Genomic DNA, 19,499 nt, shown 5'->3' on the forward strand with positions numbered 1-19,499 from the left:
TGTCCAAAATATCAACACAAACTTGTGCATTTAGTGAAGATGCAATGACAGCCATCTCCACAGTGCCTTTACCTGACATGCAGACCCATATCATCAATGACTGTGGAAATTTGCATGTTCTCTTCAGGCAGTCATCTTTATAAATCTCATTGGAACGGCACCAAACAAAAGTTCCAGCATCATCACCTTGCCCAAAGCAGATTTGCAATTCATCACTGAATATGGCTTTCATCCAGTCATCCACAGTCCACGATTGCTTTTCCTTAGCCCATTGTTACCTTTTCTCTGTTTAGGTGTTAATGATGGCTTTTGTTTAGCTTTTCTATATGTAAATCCCATTTCCTTTAGGCGGTTTCTTTCAGTTCGGTCACAGACGTTGACTCCAGTTTCCTCCCATTCGTTCCTCAATTGTTTTGCTGTGCATTTCCTGTTTTGGAGACATATTGCTTTAAGTTTCCGGTTTTGACGCTTTGATGTCTTCCTTGGTCTACCAGTATGTTTGCCTTTAACAACCTTCCCATGTTTGTATTTGGTCTAGATTTTAGACACAGCTGAATGTGAACAACCAACATCTTTTGCAACATTGCGTGATTTACCCTCTTTTAAGAGTTTGATAATCCTCTCCTTTGTTTCAACTGACATCTCTTGTGTTGGAGCCATGATTCATGTCAGTCCACTTGGTACAACAGCTCTCCAAGGTTTGATCACTCCTTTTTAGATGCAGATATAATTTGATGCAGGTGTTAGTTTTGGGAAAGAAAAGTTAGAGGGTGATTCCATAATTTTTTTTCCCCTCTGCTTGGTCTAAAAAAGTAACTGAGCACAACTGTATGTACACTGTGACTGCACTAGCAGAATAGTGAGTGCAGCTCTGGAATATAATACAGGATGTAACTCAGGATCAGTAATGTATGTATACTGTGACTCCACCAGCCAAATAGTAAGTGCAGCTCTGGAGTATATAATATACAGTCATGTTAAAATCTACACAACTGTTAAAGTGCCAGGTTTGTCATGTTTAAAAAAAAAAAAAAAAAACCTTACCAAACTGAATTTTGTTCAACTTTAATACCACCCATAATCTGTACATTATCATTGAAAAACAACTTGTTTTGATGGGAAAAATGTTATTGCATAAGTGTGAACACCCTCTTACAATTGGGGATGTAGTTGTGTTCTGAACTGGCTAATCACATTTACATGTTACATAGCAATCAGTACGCAGGTGCCATTATTCACAGTAATTCTGATTAACTCCATATAAAGTTTTGTTGTTCTAGTTAAGATTTCCAGACATTTTCTTGGTTGCATTTTACAGTGACAGCCATCTATTTATATAATTGCCTTGTAATGTCTTCACATCCTGTTCTGTCCAGATGTCACCGTATCCCAGAATTCCAAGCGAAGGAAGTTTACCGACCGCCATATTGGGACACCCAAGTGATGGGTGTCTCAATATGGAAACTGCTGCTGGTACCAACCTATTGCGTGGTACCACCAGTGGGTTATGGTCACCCTCTTGCGCTGTACCACCAGCAGGAACACCATTGCCCTGCACAGGTGCAGTGAATTATTCGGCTGGTCCCGGCTGCAGATGCGCGATATGTCTGCAGGCAGAGGAAGCTGGTCACAGTAAAAGGGTTTTCATACGAAGGAAAGTTCATTTTAAAAACTGTCTGTGTCTGACCATGTACGGAGCATACCACATCTCCTGGGCAGGGGAGGAAGCAAAAGACAATACTGACATTACAGCAGGGGATCACAGAGGATTCATTTTGTGAGGTAAAATATTTCACTGACTGTTTTTAAACAATATTTTACCTCACAAAATGTATCCTCTGATCTCCTACTGTAATGTCAGTATTGTGTTTTGCTTCCTCCCCTGCTCAGGAGCTGTGGTATGTTCTGTATATGGTCAGACACAGGGGTGAGACAGCAGACAAGGGAGATAGCACATGGGGTAGACAGGTCAAAGAAGAGAGCACAGATGGGAGAAGTCAGCACATGGAGAGAGTGGATAGGTGGGTGAGCATATGGCAGGGGGAGATTCTCAACGCTGCAAAGCCTGTCCCCATCATGACATTACTGCCCTCCTGATGCGATAGCACTGGGCCTCCATCTCATAGTCCATAAACAGCTAACACAGCAAAGGGATCGCATTGCTGAAAGCTGTCAGAAGGGTACAAGACCATTTCCGAGACAGTCAATCTACCATAGACACTGAAGGCGTCATCAAAAAGTGGCTAAAATTTGGCAAAACTGACATTACCTAGAACTGGATGTCCCTCAAATATTGGTGAAGAAAAAAAAAAAATTGGTTAAGGAAGCTGCCAAGAGGCCGACAGCAACATTAATGGGGCTGCAGGAATTTCTGGCGAGTGTTAGTTGTGTCATGTATGTGACAATCTCCTGAATTCTTTTTGTCCTGTGGGGTGGCAAAACAAAAGCCTTTTATTACAAAGAAAAATTTCTTAACCAGCTATGTTTTGCTGAAACGTTCCTCAAATCTGCCAAAAGCCTGTGGGAAAATGTGTTATGTCTGATGAAAGCAAGGGTGCACATTTTGGCCATAATTCCAAAAAGGTACAAAGTCAACACTACGGAACACCAAAATAAAACCATAACCACAGTGAAGAATGGTGGAGGAAGGGTTAAGCTTTGGGGCTGTTCTTTTGTAGCTTTAGTTAAGGTGAAGGGGATAGTTCAAAATATCAGTCAATCTTGCAACAAAACCTTCAGGCCTACGCTAAAAAGCTGAAGACGAACCTTTCAGCACGCCTGCGACCTCCAAAAAAAAAAAAAAAAAACAACAAATGGCTTAAACAGAAGATGTAAGGTTTGGAATGTCCCAAACTTGAATCCAATTTATGGATGACCTGAAGAGGGCAATGTACACAGGAGATGCCAGCACAATATGAGACAGAGGTGGAGCTATTGCACAGAAGAATGGGCAAAGATTGACAATTCTAGATGTGCCGTGCTGATAAAATTCTGAATGCTGTTGTACTTCCACAAAGTATTAAACTAAGGGGTATGCAGATTTAGGCAACCACATTATTTTAGTCCTTTTTATTTTTTTTCCTTCCAAAAAGTTTTGCTTGTTTCTCAATGAATTTGCACTGAATATGGGGGACCTTAAAGGTGGGAAGTGTTCTAACATGATTGTTCTTGGTAGAATTGTTTTACATTACAAAAACCTGGCATTTTTTAGGGGGGTGTAGACTTTCTATCCACTGTAAGTACATGGGCACGTCACCAGCAGAACAGTGAGCGCAGCTCTGGCGTGTAAAATGAGATGCTCAAATTTCTTGACAGAGCGTCATTTTACTTGGTGCACAGCACCAAATCCACTGCATGGGGATAAATGTGAATCCACAGGCAGGAGACCCCATGCAGTCACCACTAGGAGGTGCTCCCTGCAGGCATTATACATATAGGATGATACATTTTGGTTTCCCATATACAAAATTTATTTTACATGCTGAATCAGACACAAATATAAATCAGGTACTTTCCTCAAACCCCTCAAGTCTTGCATTCCCCTTCAAGATAGACCAGTAACGCTTGCCTCGTGTGGCTATGACCAGCCCCCAGTGTACAGTTTGCTGATCAGGACGCAAAGGAGCCATGATAATATCAGTGGCAGCCACCATTACTTCTTCACATGAGCACAGTCATATTTTCCTCTAACTATTTTCAACTTGACCCCCGGGAGATCCTGTGTGCGGCCGCCCTCCACTAGGACGATGTTATGTTCCTGCAGATTATGTCCCTCTCCTGGTATAAAGCATATCACCTCCTTGCCGTTGCTGAGCCGAACGCGGGCGCACTTGCGGTTGGCAGAGTTGGGTTTTTTAGGTTTGCGGATCATAGTCTTCAAAACAACGCCCTTAAGCTGCGGATTTCCACCCAAAGGACCCAGTTTGGGAGGAGGTTTCTTGGGCCGGCCGGCTCTGTGCATCTGATTCAAAGTGGCCATGCTACGGGAGTCCACCAAAGAAGGGACGGCGGTACGGAAAAGTGAAGAACCTGAATTTAAAAAAAAAAAAAAAACAACACACAGGAGATTCACTTAGACTACAATTCACCCACTGTGGCCAGGATCTGCTACCAGTGACTGATCGGCAGAGGTCTGACTGATCTGTCCACCCGATTCCTACATCTGTAGACTCTGCTTGGCTTTCTGAAGGCAGTCAAGTCTTTTGACTGGAGTTATACTGCCGCTCAAGAAGAGAAGCAAGCTACTGCCTCCTCACTGATAACCTCTTTGGAATACACTTCCCGACATCCTGTTGTTTTATCTGATCCCTGTCAATTACACTGTATGGTGCACTGGACAGAAAGGACAAGTGACAGAATCTAGTGCCGATACCTGGAGTTCCTATGGGCGACAGAGAAATCTGTCAATATGGCCGACAAGAAGCTGATAGTTTTGGCTATTTACTTTCTAGGACAGAACCTAAACTGAGCAAGACCAGGCACGGAAAAATCAACCTACCCCATCTCCAAGGTAAGGAGACGAGGCTCCGAATTCCTGCAAGAGACATGTTCGGTCAGAGAGACATCACCTGCAAAAGAGAAACTCAGTCAGTGCAAATAATCACACCACGTGAACAGGCGGACCACAGCACACTACAAAATCTGTAACACCTCTACAATATAATAGTGGGATTATTCCTCCTGCACAGTGCCGCTGCCGGTACCAGAAGTGATGGCATCCTGTTCTGCAGCAGCCAGGTGACCGATCATCATCTCCTGTCTCGGAGCCGTTCATTTCCCTTACCCTACTGACTGCTAAAGTAGTTATTGGACCACTACTAACAAAATGTTGAGCCTCTGTACTGCTGCTGTCCCCTGCTTCGTCTTCTAGCAGTTGGCCTCAGGTAACAGCTGCATCCAATCACTGGCCAGTGACTGGCTGCAGCAGTCACCCGATGCCCCCTGCTGGAAAGACAAGCCAGGAATCCAGCAGTTACACCAGCAAAAGTATGGAGGGATTCTGATTCTAATAGGTGATTTTTTTCCTTTCCTTAACATTGCCCTATGACAATCATTCCGATGTCCCCAAGATCAAGGGGGCCAATGGTAGCTGTGAATCTGCTGAAGACCCTCTTTACTGCCATTTTGGTACTCCTGTGACTGGGCTTCATAGTAGATTAGTCATTTTTCCAATATACAGAATTATATACATTCATCAACAATGAAATTGCAACACCAAGAAGGAAGAAAAGTAATAGAATTACAGAAGTCACAGGATGGAGACTCGTTACTGATCTGCAATTGGTGAAAAAATCCGACGACCATTAATAACTTCAGTGATCGCAGCCGAGGCTGTAAGTGCCGGGATTTCTGCACGTGGCCTCATACTCCATAGTGAATACAGCAGCAGGTTTTCAAAATGTTGTTTCCATTTTTTTCACCATTTGCAGATCAGTAACGTCTCCATCCTGCGATTTCCAGAATTCCATCACTTTTCCATCTCGGTGTTGCAATTTCAAAGTTGAAAAGTGTAGAAGAAACAAACGAGCGCAGGATCAAGTCCTCTAAGAAAACCACAAAATAAAAAGACATTTAAAAAAGACAAGTGAAAAAAGTCTGAAAAGTCCAATTTATCCAAATAAAAACATTTAAACAAAAAAAGCCCTAAACTCTAGAATTGACGTTTCCAGTAGCTAAACTTCCCCCCCCAAAAAATGCAATAAAAAGTGATGAAAACATCACACATGTCCCAAAACAATGTCAATGTCAGATCGATGTGCATAATACAGAAGGATGCAGAAAGGAAGGGTCTAGAATTACAGAAACACAACTTTTTTTTTTACTGTATTTTTTTAACTTTTTCACCTTCGTAAGTTTACTATTTTTAAACATATTTTTTTCCTAATTGTACTATTTCTATTTTTTACATTTTTTTCCCTAATTTTTAGCTGTTTTATTTTCTGTTGACTTTTCATACTTTTATCACAGTTTTATTTTTTTACAATTTCACTTTGCTGACACTTCTTTAATTTACAAACTTCAGTTTCCCATACAATGAACGCCATAAACCCCCATCACTGTGGCAGAGTTGGATTTTTCCCACATAAGTTGGTAAACTAATTGACATGGAAAAGACCCAAATCTCCATGATGTGGGGCTGAACGCCCCTCTCGTCAGTATGCCCCCCGCAACGTGTCAGAATGATGCTAATGCTAATGCTCTGTGTGACGTGCTGATTTCACTTTACTCCATTTCTCTCCCAGTTGTTCTATTATTTGGCATAATTAATGAAAACTGCACCTCGTCCTGCACAGAAAGACCCACAACGGCTGAGGGGGAAAAAAAAGTTACAGCTCCTGGAAGGAGGGGAGGAAGAAAACAAACCACAAAATAAATGGTCTGGTCATGAAGGGGTTAATCAAAGTGACCGCGCCCAGTGTTTTTTTGCTTTGTGAGTGGGACTTTTGCTGTCTAGTAGAACCACAAGTCCCAGCACAACCTGCCTGGGCACCACTCACCTTGAGAACTCGACAGACTGCAGAGGCGGACACTACAGCAGCATGTGCAGTCACTTCCGGGTCACACACTGAAGTGGAGATGCCACTGTAACCCCGCCCTAATGTCTGATTGGACAATCACAGTGCCAGATACGTTATCATTGGTTTATTCCAATAACCGGAGTTACTGATTGGTCATTTATTATGTCTACAGGAACCAAGTCCGTTTGATTCGTTCGTCTCTGGGAACTGAATCGCCTCCGGTCTCCTGATTGGTCAGTGTCACTTCATACTACCTCCTGATTGGATGGCTCAATTTCCGACACACTGAAACATGGCGACCCGCATGCTGCTCAGGTTATGTGTCCGTTCTATATGCCGGGGACTTTCAGGGGTGCGGGCTCTGAGCACCGGAGAGTCGGTACCTCCCAGCCGGCTGTACGACTATGTGCGGGAAGGTTACTGCAGCCGCCCTCAGCTGGATATGGACGCCCTGAGCCGGGACATAGATGCTGCGGAGCGTGAACTGTCGGAGAGGAGACCGGGGAGACCCCCGGAGGGGGAACTGCGGGCGCTGGTGAGAGAACTGCCTGACCCGGACACCAGAGGGCGCTCAGCTCTGCTATTGGTGGAAAATGTCACTGTAGTACCGCAATGTGACCAGGAGGGGCCGCTGTTGTTTATGTAGTTAACCCCTTCCTGCCGGGACAATTCTTTTTTCTTGTCTTTTATTCTTAGGCTACTTTCACACCAGGGCTGTGGAGTCGGTAAGCCAAACCTGCGACTCTGACTCCTCAATTTCCCTTCCACCGACTCCGACATACTGCATACTGCTTATATTTAAGTGAAAAATTTATTGTAGTACAATGTGGACACCAGACATTTAATCATTTTTATGATACAATAATCAAGATATTTAGATAGAACATAATATATATTTATTGGAATACAACTTTAGAACACAAAAAACTGTAATAAATTGTAAATATGTAATACACTATGTAATATCAATTACATATATATATAGTGTGTATATATATATATTGTGTATGTGTGTGTGTGTATATATATATATATATATATAACACTATGTAATAAACTATGTAAGTGGCAAAAAACAGTTTTCAACAAAAGCATAAATAACTAACATTTGTGCAGTCTATGAATTTGTTCTAAGAAATAGAATTGCCTCCATCAGATCTTCCTTAATAGATGGCCTCAAATCTGACCTAATAATTTTAAGGCTAGAGAACAACCTCTCTACACTAACTTGGGTTGGAGGAAAAGCTGTAACCACATGGGCAACATCTCTAACAATTTCCGGGTATAAAGGAATTGCCTCATGCACAGTCAGTTTTGATGAACGGTTGAATTTTTCTTTTTCTTTGAGAGCAAGTGAAACATTTTGCTGAAATATGGTCAATCTGCTTGCTATAGGAGACGGAGTGAAATCTTTTTCCTTGCGGCAATGCTTTGCCTGCTCCATAACATCCAAATACTTGTCAAAGTCAAACTCCTCATCTGATGAGGATGAAGATATGGCAGCATTAGCACTGTCAGGACCCAAGTCCTCTTGCGCCTGGCAGTCCTCCTGTAGGCAACTCTTCCTAACTGCTACCGCAGTCAGAGCTTCTTTTCCTTTAGTAAGCTGTTGATCATCAAGCAGTATACGATGACTTGGGTCCACATAAACAGCTGCCAGAAAAAATTTATTTTCCAATAGCTGTGTCTCTCTCCGTTTCATTGAAGCAGAAATGCCATTTGCGATTAAACCGCAAAATAGCAAGCTCTTCCACTCCCTCATGAAAATGCCAGGAGTTAAATCCTCATTTTTTAGTCACGGTAAATGGGTGATTAAGCAACTCCTTCAATTCAGCCAACTGTGTCCATTGACCTTCATTTAGGGTTACCTGAGGGTTCGCCATATCTATAAGAAATGGTTTTAGCCAGGATCAAAACTCGGGGGGGGGGGGGCAGAACCTCATACTGTTCCGCAGAATCTCATACTGCACACCTCAGCTGCTGCAGAACCTTATACTGCACACCCCTACACTTGAAAATAAAGCCTGCACCTTTAGATGTGGTGAATGCAGTCTATTTATTCCAACTATCAATTGATGTTGATGTGTTACTGAAGACGAGCAATGCCTGTCCTGGGCGTCCTTTTGGACAGCTATGAGGTGTCCCTGACTGGTGCTAAAAAAAATAAGGTGTGTTAGTCTGTGTGCTACCCGGCTTTCATTCTTTTTGGTACAGATAAGATATGGATAGACAGATATGGATAAGGCTGGTTTCACATTAGCGCTTTTTAAGCGAACGTACGGCCGGGGGTAGCTCCGCCCCCGAGCCGGCTCTCTGCCCGGCGTGCCCGCCCCTTGCTTGTAGCGCCGCCTCCTAGCGCACAGCGGCCCCTGCGATCGGCGCACCCTATCTTTAGCATAGGGTGCGCAGATCGTGCGCAGGCCGTGCGCTAGTTGCGCTTTGACCTGCGCTGCGCACTTTTGACGGTGCGCCGTGCGCGCCAAAATCAAACTTTTCGGATTTTGGCGCGCACGGCGCACCGTCAAAAGTGCGCAGCGCAGGTCAAAGCGCAACTAGCGCACGGCCTGCGCACGATCTGCGCACCCTATGCTAAAGATAGGGTGCGCCGATCGCAGGGGCCGCTGTGCGCTAGGAGGCGGCGCTACAAGCAAGGGGCGGGCACGCCGGGCAGAGAGCCGGCTCGGGGGCGGAGCTACCCCCGGCCGTGCGTGCGCTTAAAAAGCGCTAATGTGAAACCACCCTTAATGGATAGAGCAGATTTCTAATCTGCTTTTGCTATTGAAAACTATGAGCTCAAAAACCTTTCAGGTGATGCAATTTTTTAAAAAGCTGATCGGCTTTTGCAGCTGAAAAACGTATCCTCAAAAAACGCAGGAAAAACGCTGTGTGTGAATGTAGCCTTAGATCAGGAATAGAACAGGACATTTCATAACTTTCCCAAATTCCTATGAAAAAATATTCAGCACATTCTGCATTGAACTACTGTACCCAATTTATTATATATTTTAGGAGTCGGACCATTTTATACCGACTCCACCAAAATGAGCTCCGACTCCGAAGCCCTGTTTCACACACCAGTTTTTTGCCGTCAGGCAGGATCCAGCTATTTTAAGAAAAACCGGATCCGGCGAAATCAGGCCCCAGATCAGTTTTTCTCTCATTGAATTGTATTAGCGCCGGATTACGCCGCATGGCCTTCCGTTTCTTCCTGTTTTTGCCAGATCCAGCAAAAATTTTGATTCCGGCATCTGGAAAAAACGTCTCTAGTAACGTTTTTTGTCTGCGGTGTAAAACCGGACAGCGCCGGATCCGACGCTTCCGGCTTTTTGCCACAATGAAAGTCTATGGGCGCCGGATCTGGAAAAAGACGGATCTGGCCACCGGATACGTTATTTAAGTCTGCGCATGCTCAGATCCAATTGGCCAGCCCCCAGGAAACAGATATAACCTGCTAGATGGATCCGGCAGAAAAATGGATCCGTTTCTTCAGTTCTCCAAAATTTACACCGGATCCGGTTTTTCTAAAAAATAGCCGGATCCTGCCTGACGGCAAAAACCTGATGTGTGAAGGTAGCCTAAGGGTCAAAACTTTTTTTTTTTGTAGTTTTGAATGACGTCATTTAGTTTACTGTTTAGTATAAGAAAATACAATTGCGGCAAATTGGTGGAAAAAAAATAATTTGCAATTCCACCAATGTGTTTTTTATTTTTTTTATTTGATTAAAAGACTAATTTCTGGGCCATTTTTTTTATATATAATTTTTTTTCTGCGCAGAGGGTTCGTTGTTTGCGTGGCGAGCCGACATTTCTATCGGTGCCCTTTTGATCGCTTTATTATGGAGAGCCGCTGCGATTCTTCGGTTTTGATTTCCCTTTCGGGTTATATACTTTTCTATTGGGACGGATCGGCCTTTCCCGGACACACCGATTCCTGATACCAACTCTCCGATTTTGCATTTTTATTTTTTAAAAAATCAAAGCTTTGATTTTGAAATGGTGACAATAAGGAAACAAAGGGAGGCGGAAGTCCTAAGACTTGTCTGCCCTATAGAAATGAATAGCCCCTTGGTGGCGCTCCTGGCCATTGTACGTGTCCGGCCGACCCTGTGCATATCTGTGAGACGTGCTGGGGACGGTCAGTGACGTCCCCCGCTCTCGCTGTCCTCGCAGGTGGAGATCTGGGAAGAGCTGCAGACGTTAAGACGAGACATTCACAGCCTGGAGGAGGAGAAATCCCAAGTGGCCAATGAGGTCAAGGAAATGACGGTGAGTGTTGGGGTCACCAGATGTCATTGAGTCGTATAGAGCGTGTATCGATTAGTCTTATATAATGAGGTCACACGTGATTTGTGGGGGGTCAGAGCTCCAATCCTCTGCTTCCCTTCACAGTACCATTCAGTTGGAATTCTGACTACGTACAGCCACCACTAGGGGGAGCTCACTACATGTATATAGCAAATTGGTATAGAAATATTTGTATTAAAACTTAACTTTTAATCTTACATTTTTTAAGGAGCTCACTACATACAGATTTATACAGCCACCACTAGGGAGAGCTCATTGTCTAGAGCTTTATACAGCCACCACCATCGGAGCTCACTACATACAGGTTTATACAGCCGTCACTAGGGGGAGCTCGCTGTATATGGATTTATACAGCCACCACTGGAGGGAGCTCATTGTATGGGTATAAAGTGACTGGATTTCTTTTGCAGAGGAGTTTGTTTAGTAATATAGAGAGTGGGCATGTGTCGTCAATAGGTTTGTCATTCTGCTATAAACATCATGATTTCTGGATTCCCTAATTCTCCCTCTTTTCCCCTCAGCTGACACACGATCGTCAGGATCTGCCATCGGTAAGGATCTTCATTTTCCTGAAGGGGCGAGGCCTAATAGGGGAGGCGGAGTTTAGCGTCTGGTCTATAGCAGACGCAGCGGTGGGGAAGAGCTGCTGCAGCCGGTAGCCTGACAGCCAGACACGAGTGTGATCTTATATGGGGGGGGGGTGGAGAGGAAAACGACTGATCACTGGGGACACTGATAGGAGTTTGTGGCAAGCATAAGGAATTACATATAAGACCTGCTGAGACTTGTGGTTCCTCATCACTATAATTACATTTGTGATTTAGATCCCCAGGTATCTGACAATCAGAAACAGAGGGAAGGAGATCCGACAACAGCTGTCCGCTCTCTACCGGCAGGAGAACGATCTGGAAGAGTCATTCTACGTTCGGGCCCTTAAGTTGCCTAATCGGACCCATCCGGGTACAGTGAGTAGCAAACAAAAAACCCTGGGAAGGTGAGGGTGGTAAAGAAAAAGAACAGACAGGCTGTAACAGCGCCAGTGTCCATGGTGTAAGTATCTGGTGCTGTGGTTTTCATGTGAATTAAACTGAGCTGCAGTACCCGGCAGAGCCATGCACAAGAGGGGCGCTGTGTCTGCAGCTTGTGGGGGCCTCTGCCACAGAGTTCTTCTGCATGCAGGGTAATAATTTGCAGCTCACGTCGTCTCATTCTTTCTACAGCCTGTTGGGTCTGAAAGCAACGCGCGGCTGCTGGAGGTTGTTGGACAGAAGGCCGGTAAGGATGGGGATGCGGTGTGTGAACAGTCCCATAGTCAAGGAGTGGTTAAACATCTGCCCATACGTGGTATATATTGCAGATATACCAGACACGACCCATGGCACGTTGTGCAGCAGACAGTTTTATTTTTTCGATAATGCTGCCATGTCAGAGTTCAGCTCTGAAGGCAGCAAAACTCTGCATGCGTTTACCTGTTGTCGCCACCAGGGGGAGCTCAGTATATTAGGCTAATCAAGACTGAAACATCCATGTGCCAGGTCTATAACAGGTGGTGGCGCTGGTTAAACCCTTCCGGAATGGGTGATCATTTTTTTTATTTACTTTTGTGCTTCCATTTTTTTCCTCCCTCTATTCCATCAGCTCTAACTTTTGCTTTTCTTTCTTTTTTCTCTGCAGTGTTTTCTGTTTGGAATAATTCATTGTAATATTCTCATACTATAGTATTTTACACATGTGGCAATTCCAAATATGTTTTATTTTTTATGTAGCTGTAAAAACCTTTTATTAGTTTTTCACTTTCATTTATGTGAACCTGGGATTGTTTGTTCAAAACCTTGCTCTGTATACTATAATACCGCACCCTGGTGCAGACATATTATTCCCACCATATTAAGGATCATAGAGACTATCCCCGGGGGCCTGAACTAAAGGACTAAAGTGCAGTAAAATATCCCACCATATTTACGTCTTACAGAAGTTGGTGGGATTTTGTGCCAATGCCCCATGGTGTCGCTCTGGACCCCACATCCACTGCTGCCATGATGGTGGTCTCATGATCACCGGCCCTGCAGATGTTCGCTCCGGTACAGGCAGCTCTTCAGGGTCCGGAGGAGACTATATCTTAATTTTATTGTTTTTTTTGCTTCCAGAGTTTGATTTTAAAGTTCGAGGTCACCTGGAAATTGGGGAGGATCTGGACATCATCAGACAGAGGTATCCCGTCCCAGCGGTCGTCCTGCCCCTTCTCTGCTTTTGTGTTCTGACGGCAGACTTCTTTATTGTTGGGTATTATCACATAACGGGCTTTGGCCGGAGGCAGTTTCCAGCCTGCGCTCCTGTCTGCGTAATGTGACAGTATCGTGCACATGTCAGCACCTGATGGCGGCTTTATTAGCTGCTGCGGAGCCCATGGCCGGGACCATTACAGATAATTATCCCTGCGCCCTCCAGGTAAAGCTTTGTCATGTAAGGGACACATTGTACCGAGTAGATGTATAGAGCCAGCTCTCCGAGGGACACGTGGGGTGGTGACGCATCAGTCTGGGGGGGCACGTGTGGTGGTGGCGTATCTCTTTAGGGGGCACGTGTGGTGGTGGCGTATCTCTCTAGGGGGCACATATGGTGGTGGCGCATCTGACGTGGATTCTGTCCTGTTCCTTCAGGCGTCTCTCACACATCTCTGGGAACCGCTGTTACTACCTGCGGGGGTCCGGCTCCATGTTGCAGCACGCGCTGGTGAACTTCACTATCACCAAACTCGTAAAGAAGGTAAACGGACGAGCTCACCATCATCACTTGTGACCGGAGCAATAAGGGGCTTGCTGACCGCTGTTCTCAATCGCTCAGCCAGCCCCCTTCTCTGTACAGGATTATCTAGACTGGATTCATTGCAGAAGACGAGGAATGGAGATCTGTTACCCAAAAGGGAGACCCTCCAACCCCAGAGCAGTTTACCACGGTCATCCAAACTTACTGATCGGTGGGGTCTGACAACTGGACCCTGCATGCGATCAGCATCACAGGAAATTATCCCCAGTACACATGTCGACTGCTGCACCATTCGTTCTCTATGGAGGACAGCACTTGGCAGCCCCAAGGAATGGATGGAGCAGAGGTTGTACTTGTGCACAGCTGATCCGTGCGGGCCCCAGCAGACAAATCCCCTCTCATCAACAAGTTACTACCTGTGCTGTGTGTACACGATGGCTTCTTATCACCGGACAACCCCTTTAAAGTCATTGACTGTATAGGGAACAGAACGCTGTCCCATCCCCAGTAATGCATCAGTGCTGCAGCCCCTCCATTATTCTCAGGACTGATGAGGGTCCGTGCTTATTATTTTCTCCTTTTTTCTCTCTGTTGCAGGGATTTATTCCTCTCTCTGTCCCAGACATGCTGAAAGGAGCCGTATTTGTGAGTCTTCTTCATATCCATTTTGCTTCCTTTCTTAAATGGATGTTCGGGGGGAGGGGTGCAGGTTAAGAATGTCCGGAACCATAAACATACTCTTTATTTTTATATAGCGCTAACATATTCCGCAGCGCTTTATAGTTTGCACACGTTATCATCACTGTCCCCGATGGGGATCACAATCTAAATTCCCTATCAGTATGTCTTTGGAATGTGGGAGGAAACCCACGCAAACACGGGGAGAACATACAAACTCCTTGCAGATGTTGTCATTGGTGGGATTCGAACCCAGGCTGCAGCGCTAACCACTGAGCCACCATGCTGCCCATGGAGAGGTTGTTTACCCAGAAAAGTCTGATAATCTGCCCCTCATTAATGACAATTCTTGCTCCTGTGACCAGTAGTCTGCTTTATCCTGCTCATGGATATTGAGCCCGTGGATTAGCTGAGTGGAGCCCACAACTCTCCGTTATTCTGCCTTAATAGCCTTTTGTTGCTTGTGTGTGCCCCCTGCCTGACCTATACACTCCCCCCATGTCCCAGGAGGGTTGCGGCATGCAGCCGACCGCCCACAGCTCGCAGGTCTACAGCTTGGATCCATCTGCCCACCCCGACCTGCATTTGGCAGGGACCTCGGAGGTTGGAATCGCAGGTAATTACATGTCCGGGCCTCATTTTACAGAATGACCAGTGCGTCTGGGATTCGCTAGTAGGTTGGGGATGAGTCCATTTTGCTCACGTTTCATTCCTGGTCGCTTTCTTGTATTCTCAGGTTATTTTATGGATCATGCAGTAGAATTGTCAGATCTGCCCATTCGGTGAGTTTTTACTTTCTGGTATCTAGAAGAAGGAGCTTGAGGGTTCTCCGGTGCTGCATCAGGAGGTGAGCAGTGCTGGTGATGGTGGTTCTGCACATACCTGCCAGGACGCGTGCATAATCGCTGAGTCTTGTCCTCTGGTTGCAGCATATAAGGACCGCTATCTGCTAGTTGTGAGTGAAACCCGGCAGGTATGTGCCGATGCACTAGCACCCCTCACCTCCCGATGCAGAAGTAGGCAGCACCGGATAATTCTTTTAGTATATAAAACCCCGACCATATGGTAATCCGCGCCCGCTTTCAGCCTCCTCTCTATATTTTTCTGTTTTTCATCGGCAGGATTGTTTGCTGCAGCACATGTTACCGAGCAGAGACCGACACCGGCCGGGAAACGTGGGGTCTCTACCGAGTTCACCATTTCACCAAGGTCGCTGTCTTTCCTCGGGGTGTCTCGGGGCACAATCCTTTTCTCCGGAGAGGTGGTCACCATATTGGCGTCTTTTGCAGGTGGAGATGTTTGGGGTCACCGCTGATGAGACTGGTAACGAGAGTCAGGAGTTACTGGAGGAGTTTCTGGACCTGCAGAAAGAGATTTTCTCCGATCTGGGGTTACACTTTCAGTGAGTAAAAGCATAGATCCTCGTGGACCCTGGGAATCTCGGGAAGATGCTGGTTTATCCAGTGGATCCGAATTTCTGCACGCTGCACTATTCCTGCAGCCGTAAGTAATGAAACTCCCTATGGAGCCTGTGATGGAAGGGGGAACCATGTGGGCAAAAAGGGCTGCATCCGTCACCAGTCTGTCCCATACTGTTCGTACACGTGACTGTATCTGGGTATAACATTTTCCTTGTGATGTTTCTAGTGTTTTGGAAATGCCAAGTGAGGAACTTGGGCTCCCCGCTTACCGGAAATGTGACATAGAGGCCTGGATGCCAGGGCGAGGGAAGTACGGAGAGGTGCGTACTCCATGTTAATTACTCGTTCTGCAGCCAGAGCAGCTCCTCTCTATGTAGTACCAGAGCTGTCAGCAGAGGGCACTACGAGGGGTCATTCCTTATACACGTTTACCTCCATATAGTGCTCATATTATTATTCCCGTTCCCCAAGATTTCCAGTGCATCAAACTGCACCGATTTCCAGAGCCGGAGGCTGAACATCATGTACCGGAGACCTGATGGAGAGCTGCGGCACGCTCACACGGTGAGATTACTGCACCCCACCCAGGGACATGTCATTGCCCAGAATCGGACATCAGTGCTGTGCGCAAAATGCATTTGTCACTTATCTCATATATTGATAATCATTATCTATTGGTGGTCCGGGCCCCCCAGTGATCAGCTGTCAGAAGATCATAGATGTACACGGAGTGGATTCAGAACAACACAGCGCCACACACTGTAGTGGCCATTCTCAGGTACTGCAGCTCGGCTTCTATTAAAGGGAATCTATCTCCCCATTTTTGGACTATGAGCTGCCGGCACCGCCATCAGGGGCTTATCTGCAGCATTCTTATCCTTTACGGGGGGGCCGTCCGATCTTGGTCCGATGGATGTCGCAGTCCGGCGCCTCCCATCATCTAAAGGTGATGTCCTCTTCTTTGCTTCCCGTCGTATCTGCTGTGCAGGAACACTCTGCTCTGCCCTGTTGAAGGCAGAGTAAAGTACTGCAGTGCACAGGCGCCGGGTAAGGTCAGAGAGGTCCAGCGCCTGCGCACTGCAGTACTCTGCTCTGCCCTCAACAGGGCAGAGCAGAGTGTGCCTGCGCAGGAGCTACGACGGGAATCAAAGAAGAGGACGTTACCGTTAGAAGATGGGAGGCGCCAGACCGGACCGCTACACCCAGTCGACCAAAACCGGACCTGGACCACCCCTGGGTGAGTATAATCTAACTCATTTTTTCTTCTCTTTCAGGTTACATCGGGGGCTTATCTACAGCATTACAGAATGCTGTAGATATTCCCCTGATGGCGGTGCCGGCAGCTGATAATCGAAAAATGGGGTGACAGATTCCCTTTAAAGTGAATGAGCTGCAGTACCTGTAATGGCCACTACACGGTGTAAGGAGCCGCAATGTTCTGCTTCTTTATACACCCGTCCACTAACAGCTAATTGGTGGGATGGTGTTTGCCTGGCAGCAATCTCTATAGGGCTGGAGATAACCGTATTCTGCCCAAATTTAGCCAGGATTTTAATTAAGATTTCAAATATCATCTTTTCTGCTAGTTGTAATGCCCAGTCCGATAGTCCGGCACCCCAGCTCCAGCACTGTATCGTCTGCGGACCTGTACTGAGTCTGTATCCTATAATTGCAGATTAACGGCACAGCGTGCGCGGTCCCCCGGCTCATCATTGCCATTCTGGAATCTAACCAGTTACAGGTGAGTCTTGGAGGGTTTCTATGACTGATCCCACTCTCTAAAGGCTTTGTACTTTATAAGAAAACATGGCTGCCTCCTACTGGATTGCGGCTGATTTTGCAGCTTTGTTCTGTGTTAATGGGACTAAGCTGTAATACCAGACGAATCCTGCGGACAGGTGTGACGCTGTTTTGTTCTTCTAATCCTGGACTGTACCTTTTGCTATAAGTCTGACTAATGATGGTCCCAGACGTACAGCTGACATCTCTTCTTTAAGGGATCATCTAGCACTCAGACTCTAATAACCAATCCTTAGACTAGGTCATCAGTATCCGATCAGTTGGGGTCTGCCACCGCTGGTCGTGCAGTGGTATGACCCTCATCTTAAGCATGTCCATGGTGTATAGTAGTACAAGCGTCCATGCTGTAGCCCTTATACCCTGCTGTCCTTTTTCTTTAGGATGGTCGGGTGCATATCCCTGAGGTCCTCCAGCCGTTCATGGGTGCTGACGTCATAGACAAACCATCGTACACTCCACAGAAATATATAGGACCGAACCAGAGAAAGAAGCCAAACAAGATGTGACTGGGGCAGAGAATGAGATGAAAACTTTCCCTTATTACATTAATGTCTAAGGCTCCTGCTCCTGGTACATAGCAGTGATCTGAAGCTGCCACCAGTGGGAGCCCCTTACATACAAGTTTATGTAGCTCCCATTGCATTCAGCACTTGCTGTAGCAGTTAGCTCCCCCTAGTGGTGGCTTCGTCTATGCAGGATTTTATTATTTATCAAGTCAGAAAATCGGATCTTCACTAATATGAAATGAATCAGGACCCGAATGTGGATATTACCTTTAATAAAGGTGGGGTACAGTCCATTCTGCATCTTTGGCGCTACAATTTTAATGTGCTTCTGTCTTGAGCAGCATCTGCCTCCCCCGCTGTGACCGCTGAATGCTCAAGTAGCCGCCATGTTAGTCCCCTTTCAACATCCAGTCACACACCGAGCTCCATAAGGGAACGGCGATGTCACTATATACTGGAACGCTGCGATATTACAGTATATGGTGTAAGAAATCAAACAATCACAGGTTCAAGTCCCATAAGAGAAACTGAAAAGTAAAAGAGGGAAAAAAGGTTTAGAAAAAAATATGAAATTTCTAGTAAAAATAAAAAACTTAAATATAAAAATTATATTTACTGTTAAATGTTTTTTTTATTTAATACCAATTTTTTTTTTTTTTTTTATCTTAGTTATCGCTGTAATGACTCCGGTCTGGAGCCTCATGTTTTCAGGATATTTATCACACAACGAACGCCATTTAAAACAAATCACCCCCACAAAAAAAAGCAATGGTGGGATTGTGTTGTATGGTGTTTCCCCCCAATTCTACTACACTTGGATTTTTCTTCTGTTTTTCAATACGTTATGCGGTAAAATGAGCGTCGCTCAAAACTACAATTTATCTCGCAAAAATCAAGCCCTCATAAGGATAAGGCAATGGAATAGTAAAAGGAAAAAACGTTTTGGTCCTTGGAAGAAGGAATGTAAAAGAACACAGGAGCAAAGACAATAATTCCTGTGTCTTTAAGGGGCAATGATCATTGTGTACACAACTGCTGATGAGGATTATGGTTTTATAGCCGTCTAAGTTTATTGATCCAAGAGAGGTCGTCGTGGTCGGTTATGACTGGAGAAATTTCACAAGCTTTTAGATAGGGGGGTTCCCAGCACCCAGATTCCGACCACTATCACTAAAATGGGGGGGCAGTAGTAGTGAGAATCTGTGGTCCTGAGTGAGAATGATCCTTCATGTGGGGTCTCTCCACTTGGATTCATTCAAAACTTTTGAATAGTCTCTACATGTCAAAAATGTTTGTGCACATTAAAGGGTCACTCCATCACTTTTCTCATATAATAAGTCACCAGTAATTTTCAAGCTGTGTGATCCACTGTATCCCCTCTCACTTGCAGCCACCATTGCCCTCCTCACCCTGGCATTTGTTATGGGGAGCTGTGTCATGCAATCTTCAGTCAGACCACCAGTCCTGTGAATGCTGTAAGCCATTGTTCCTCAATTTGTGGCTCT

At 45.5% G+C, this 19,499-nt stretch overlaps 2 protein-coding genes across 3 annotated transcripts; one reads left to right on the top strand and one right to left on the bottom strand.

Moving 5' to 3' along the window:
- Positions 1–3,446: 3,446 nt before the first annotated feature.
- On the bottom strand, positions 3,447–6,647 carry MRPS12 (mitochondrial ribosomal protein S12). Its single transcript, XM_073549054.1, has 3 exons — positions 6,498–6,647; positions 4,499–4,568; positions 3,447–4,029 (listed from the first exon to the last, which is right to left on the bottom strand). The coding sequence occupies exons 2-3, from the start codon at positions 4,545–4,547 to the stop codon at positions 3,653–3,655; spliced, it is 426 nt and encodes a 141-aa protein (XP_073405155.1). The 5' UTR covers positions 4,548–4,568; positions 6,498–6,647; the 3' UTR covers positions 3,447–3,652.
- Positions 6,648–6,699: 52 nt separating this feature from the next.
- SARS2 (seryl-tRNA synthetase 2, mitochondrial) lies at positions 6,700–18,603 on the top strand. Of its 2 annotated transcripts, none has more exons than XR_012220713.1 (16): positions 6,700–7,053; positions 10,689–10,784; positions 11,345–11,374; positions 11,648–11,788; positions 12,044–12,098; positions 12,971–13,034; positions 13,484–13,589; positions 14,187–14,234; positions 14,775–14,883; positions 15,004–15,049; positions 15,389–15,476; positions 15,557–15,669; positions 15,915–16,008; positions 16,131–16,252; positions 17,364–17,429; positions 17,869–17,941. XR_012220713.1 is itself a non-coding variant. In XM_073549053.1 (16 exons), the coding sequence occupies exons 1-16, from the start codon at positions 6,811–6,813 to the stop codon at positions 17,992–17,994; spliced, it is 1,518 nt and encodes a 505-aa protein (XP_073405154.1). In that variant the 5' UTR covers positions 6,703–6,810; the 3' UTR covers positions 17,995–18,603. The 2 variants fall into 2 exon arrangements, 1 of the variants encoding a protein (XP_073405154.1); XM_073549053.1 differs by having other exon boundaries at positions 6,703–7,053; positions 16,160–16,252; positions 17,869–18,603.
- The last annotated feature ends 896 nt before the right edge of the window (positions 18,604–19,499 follow it).

This window comes from Dendrobates tinctorius, unplaced genomic scaffold (genome assembly GCF_039654945.1).
Source record: "Dendrobates tinctorius isolate UK_male_01 unplaced genomic scaffold, ASM3965494v1 ptg000158l, whole genome shotgun sequence".
Classification (NCBI taxonomy): domain Eukaryota; kingdom Metazoa; phylum Chordata; class Amphibia; order Anura; family Dendrobatidae; genus Dendrobates; species Dendrobates tinctorius.

What these genes read in the sequence shown, in the direction of transcription:
- MRPS12 (XM_073549054.1), bottom strand. Translation starts at nt 4,547, where the DNA reads ATGTCTCTTGCAGGAATTCGGAGCCTCGTCTCCTTACCTTGGAGATGG. An exon ending in CTCCTTACCTTGGAGATGGG is followed by an intron (nt 4,030 to 4,498) that starts GTAGGTTGATTT and finishes TTTTAAATTCAG; the next exon opens with GTTCTTCACTTTTCCGTACC.
- SARS2 (XM_073549053.1), top strand. Translation starts at nt 6,811, where the DNA reads ATGGCGACCCGCATGCTGCTCAGGTTATGTGTCCGTTCTATATGCCGG. An exon ending in ATCGTCAGGATCTGCCATCG is followed by an intron (nt 11,375 to 11,647) that starts GTAAGGATCTTC and finishes TTTGTGATTTAG; the next exon opens with ATCCCCAGGTATCTGACAAT. An exon ending in GAGTTCACCATTTCACCAAG is followed by an intron (nt 15,477 to 15,556) that starts GTCGCTGTCTTT and finishes CGTCTTTTGCAG; the next exon opens with GTGGAGATGTTTGGGGTCAC.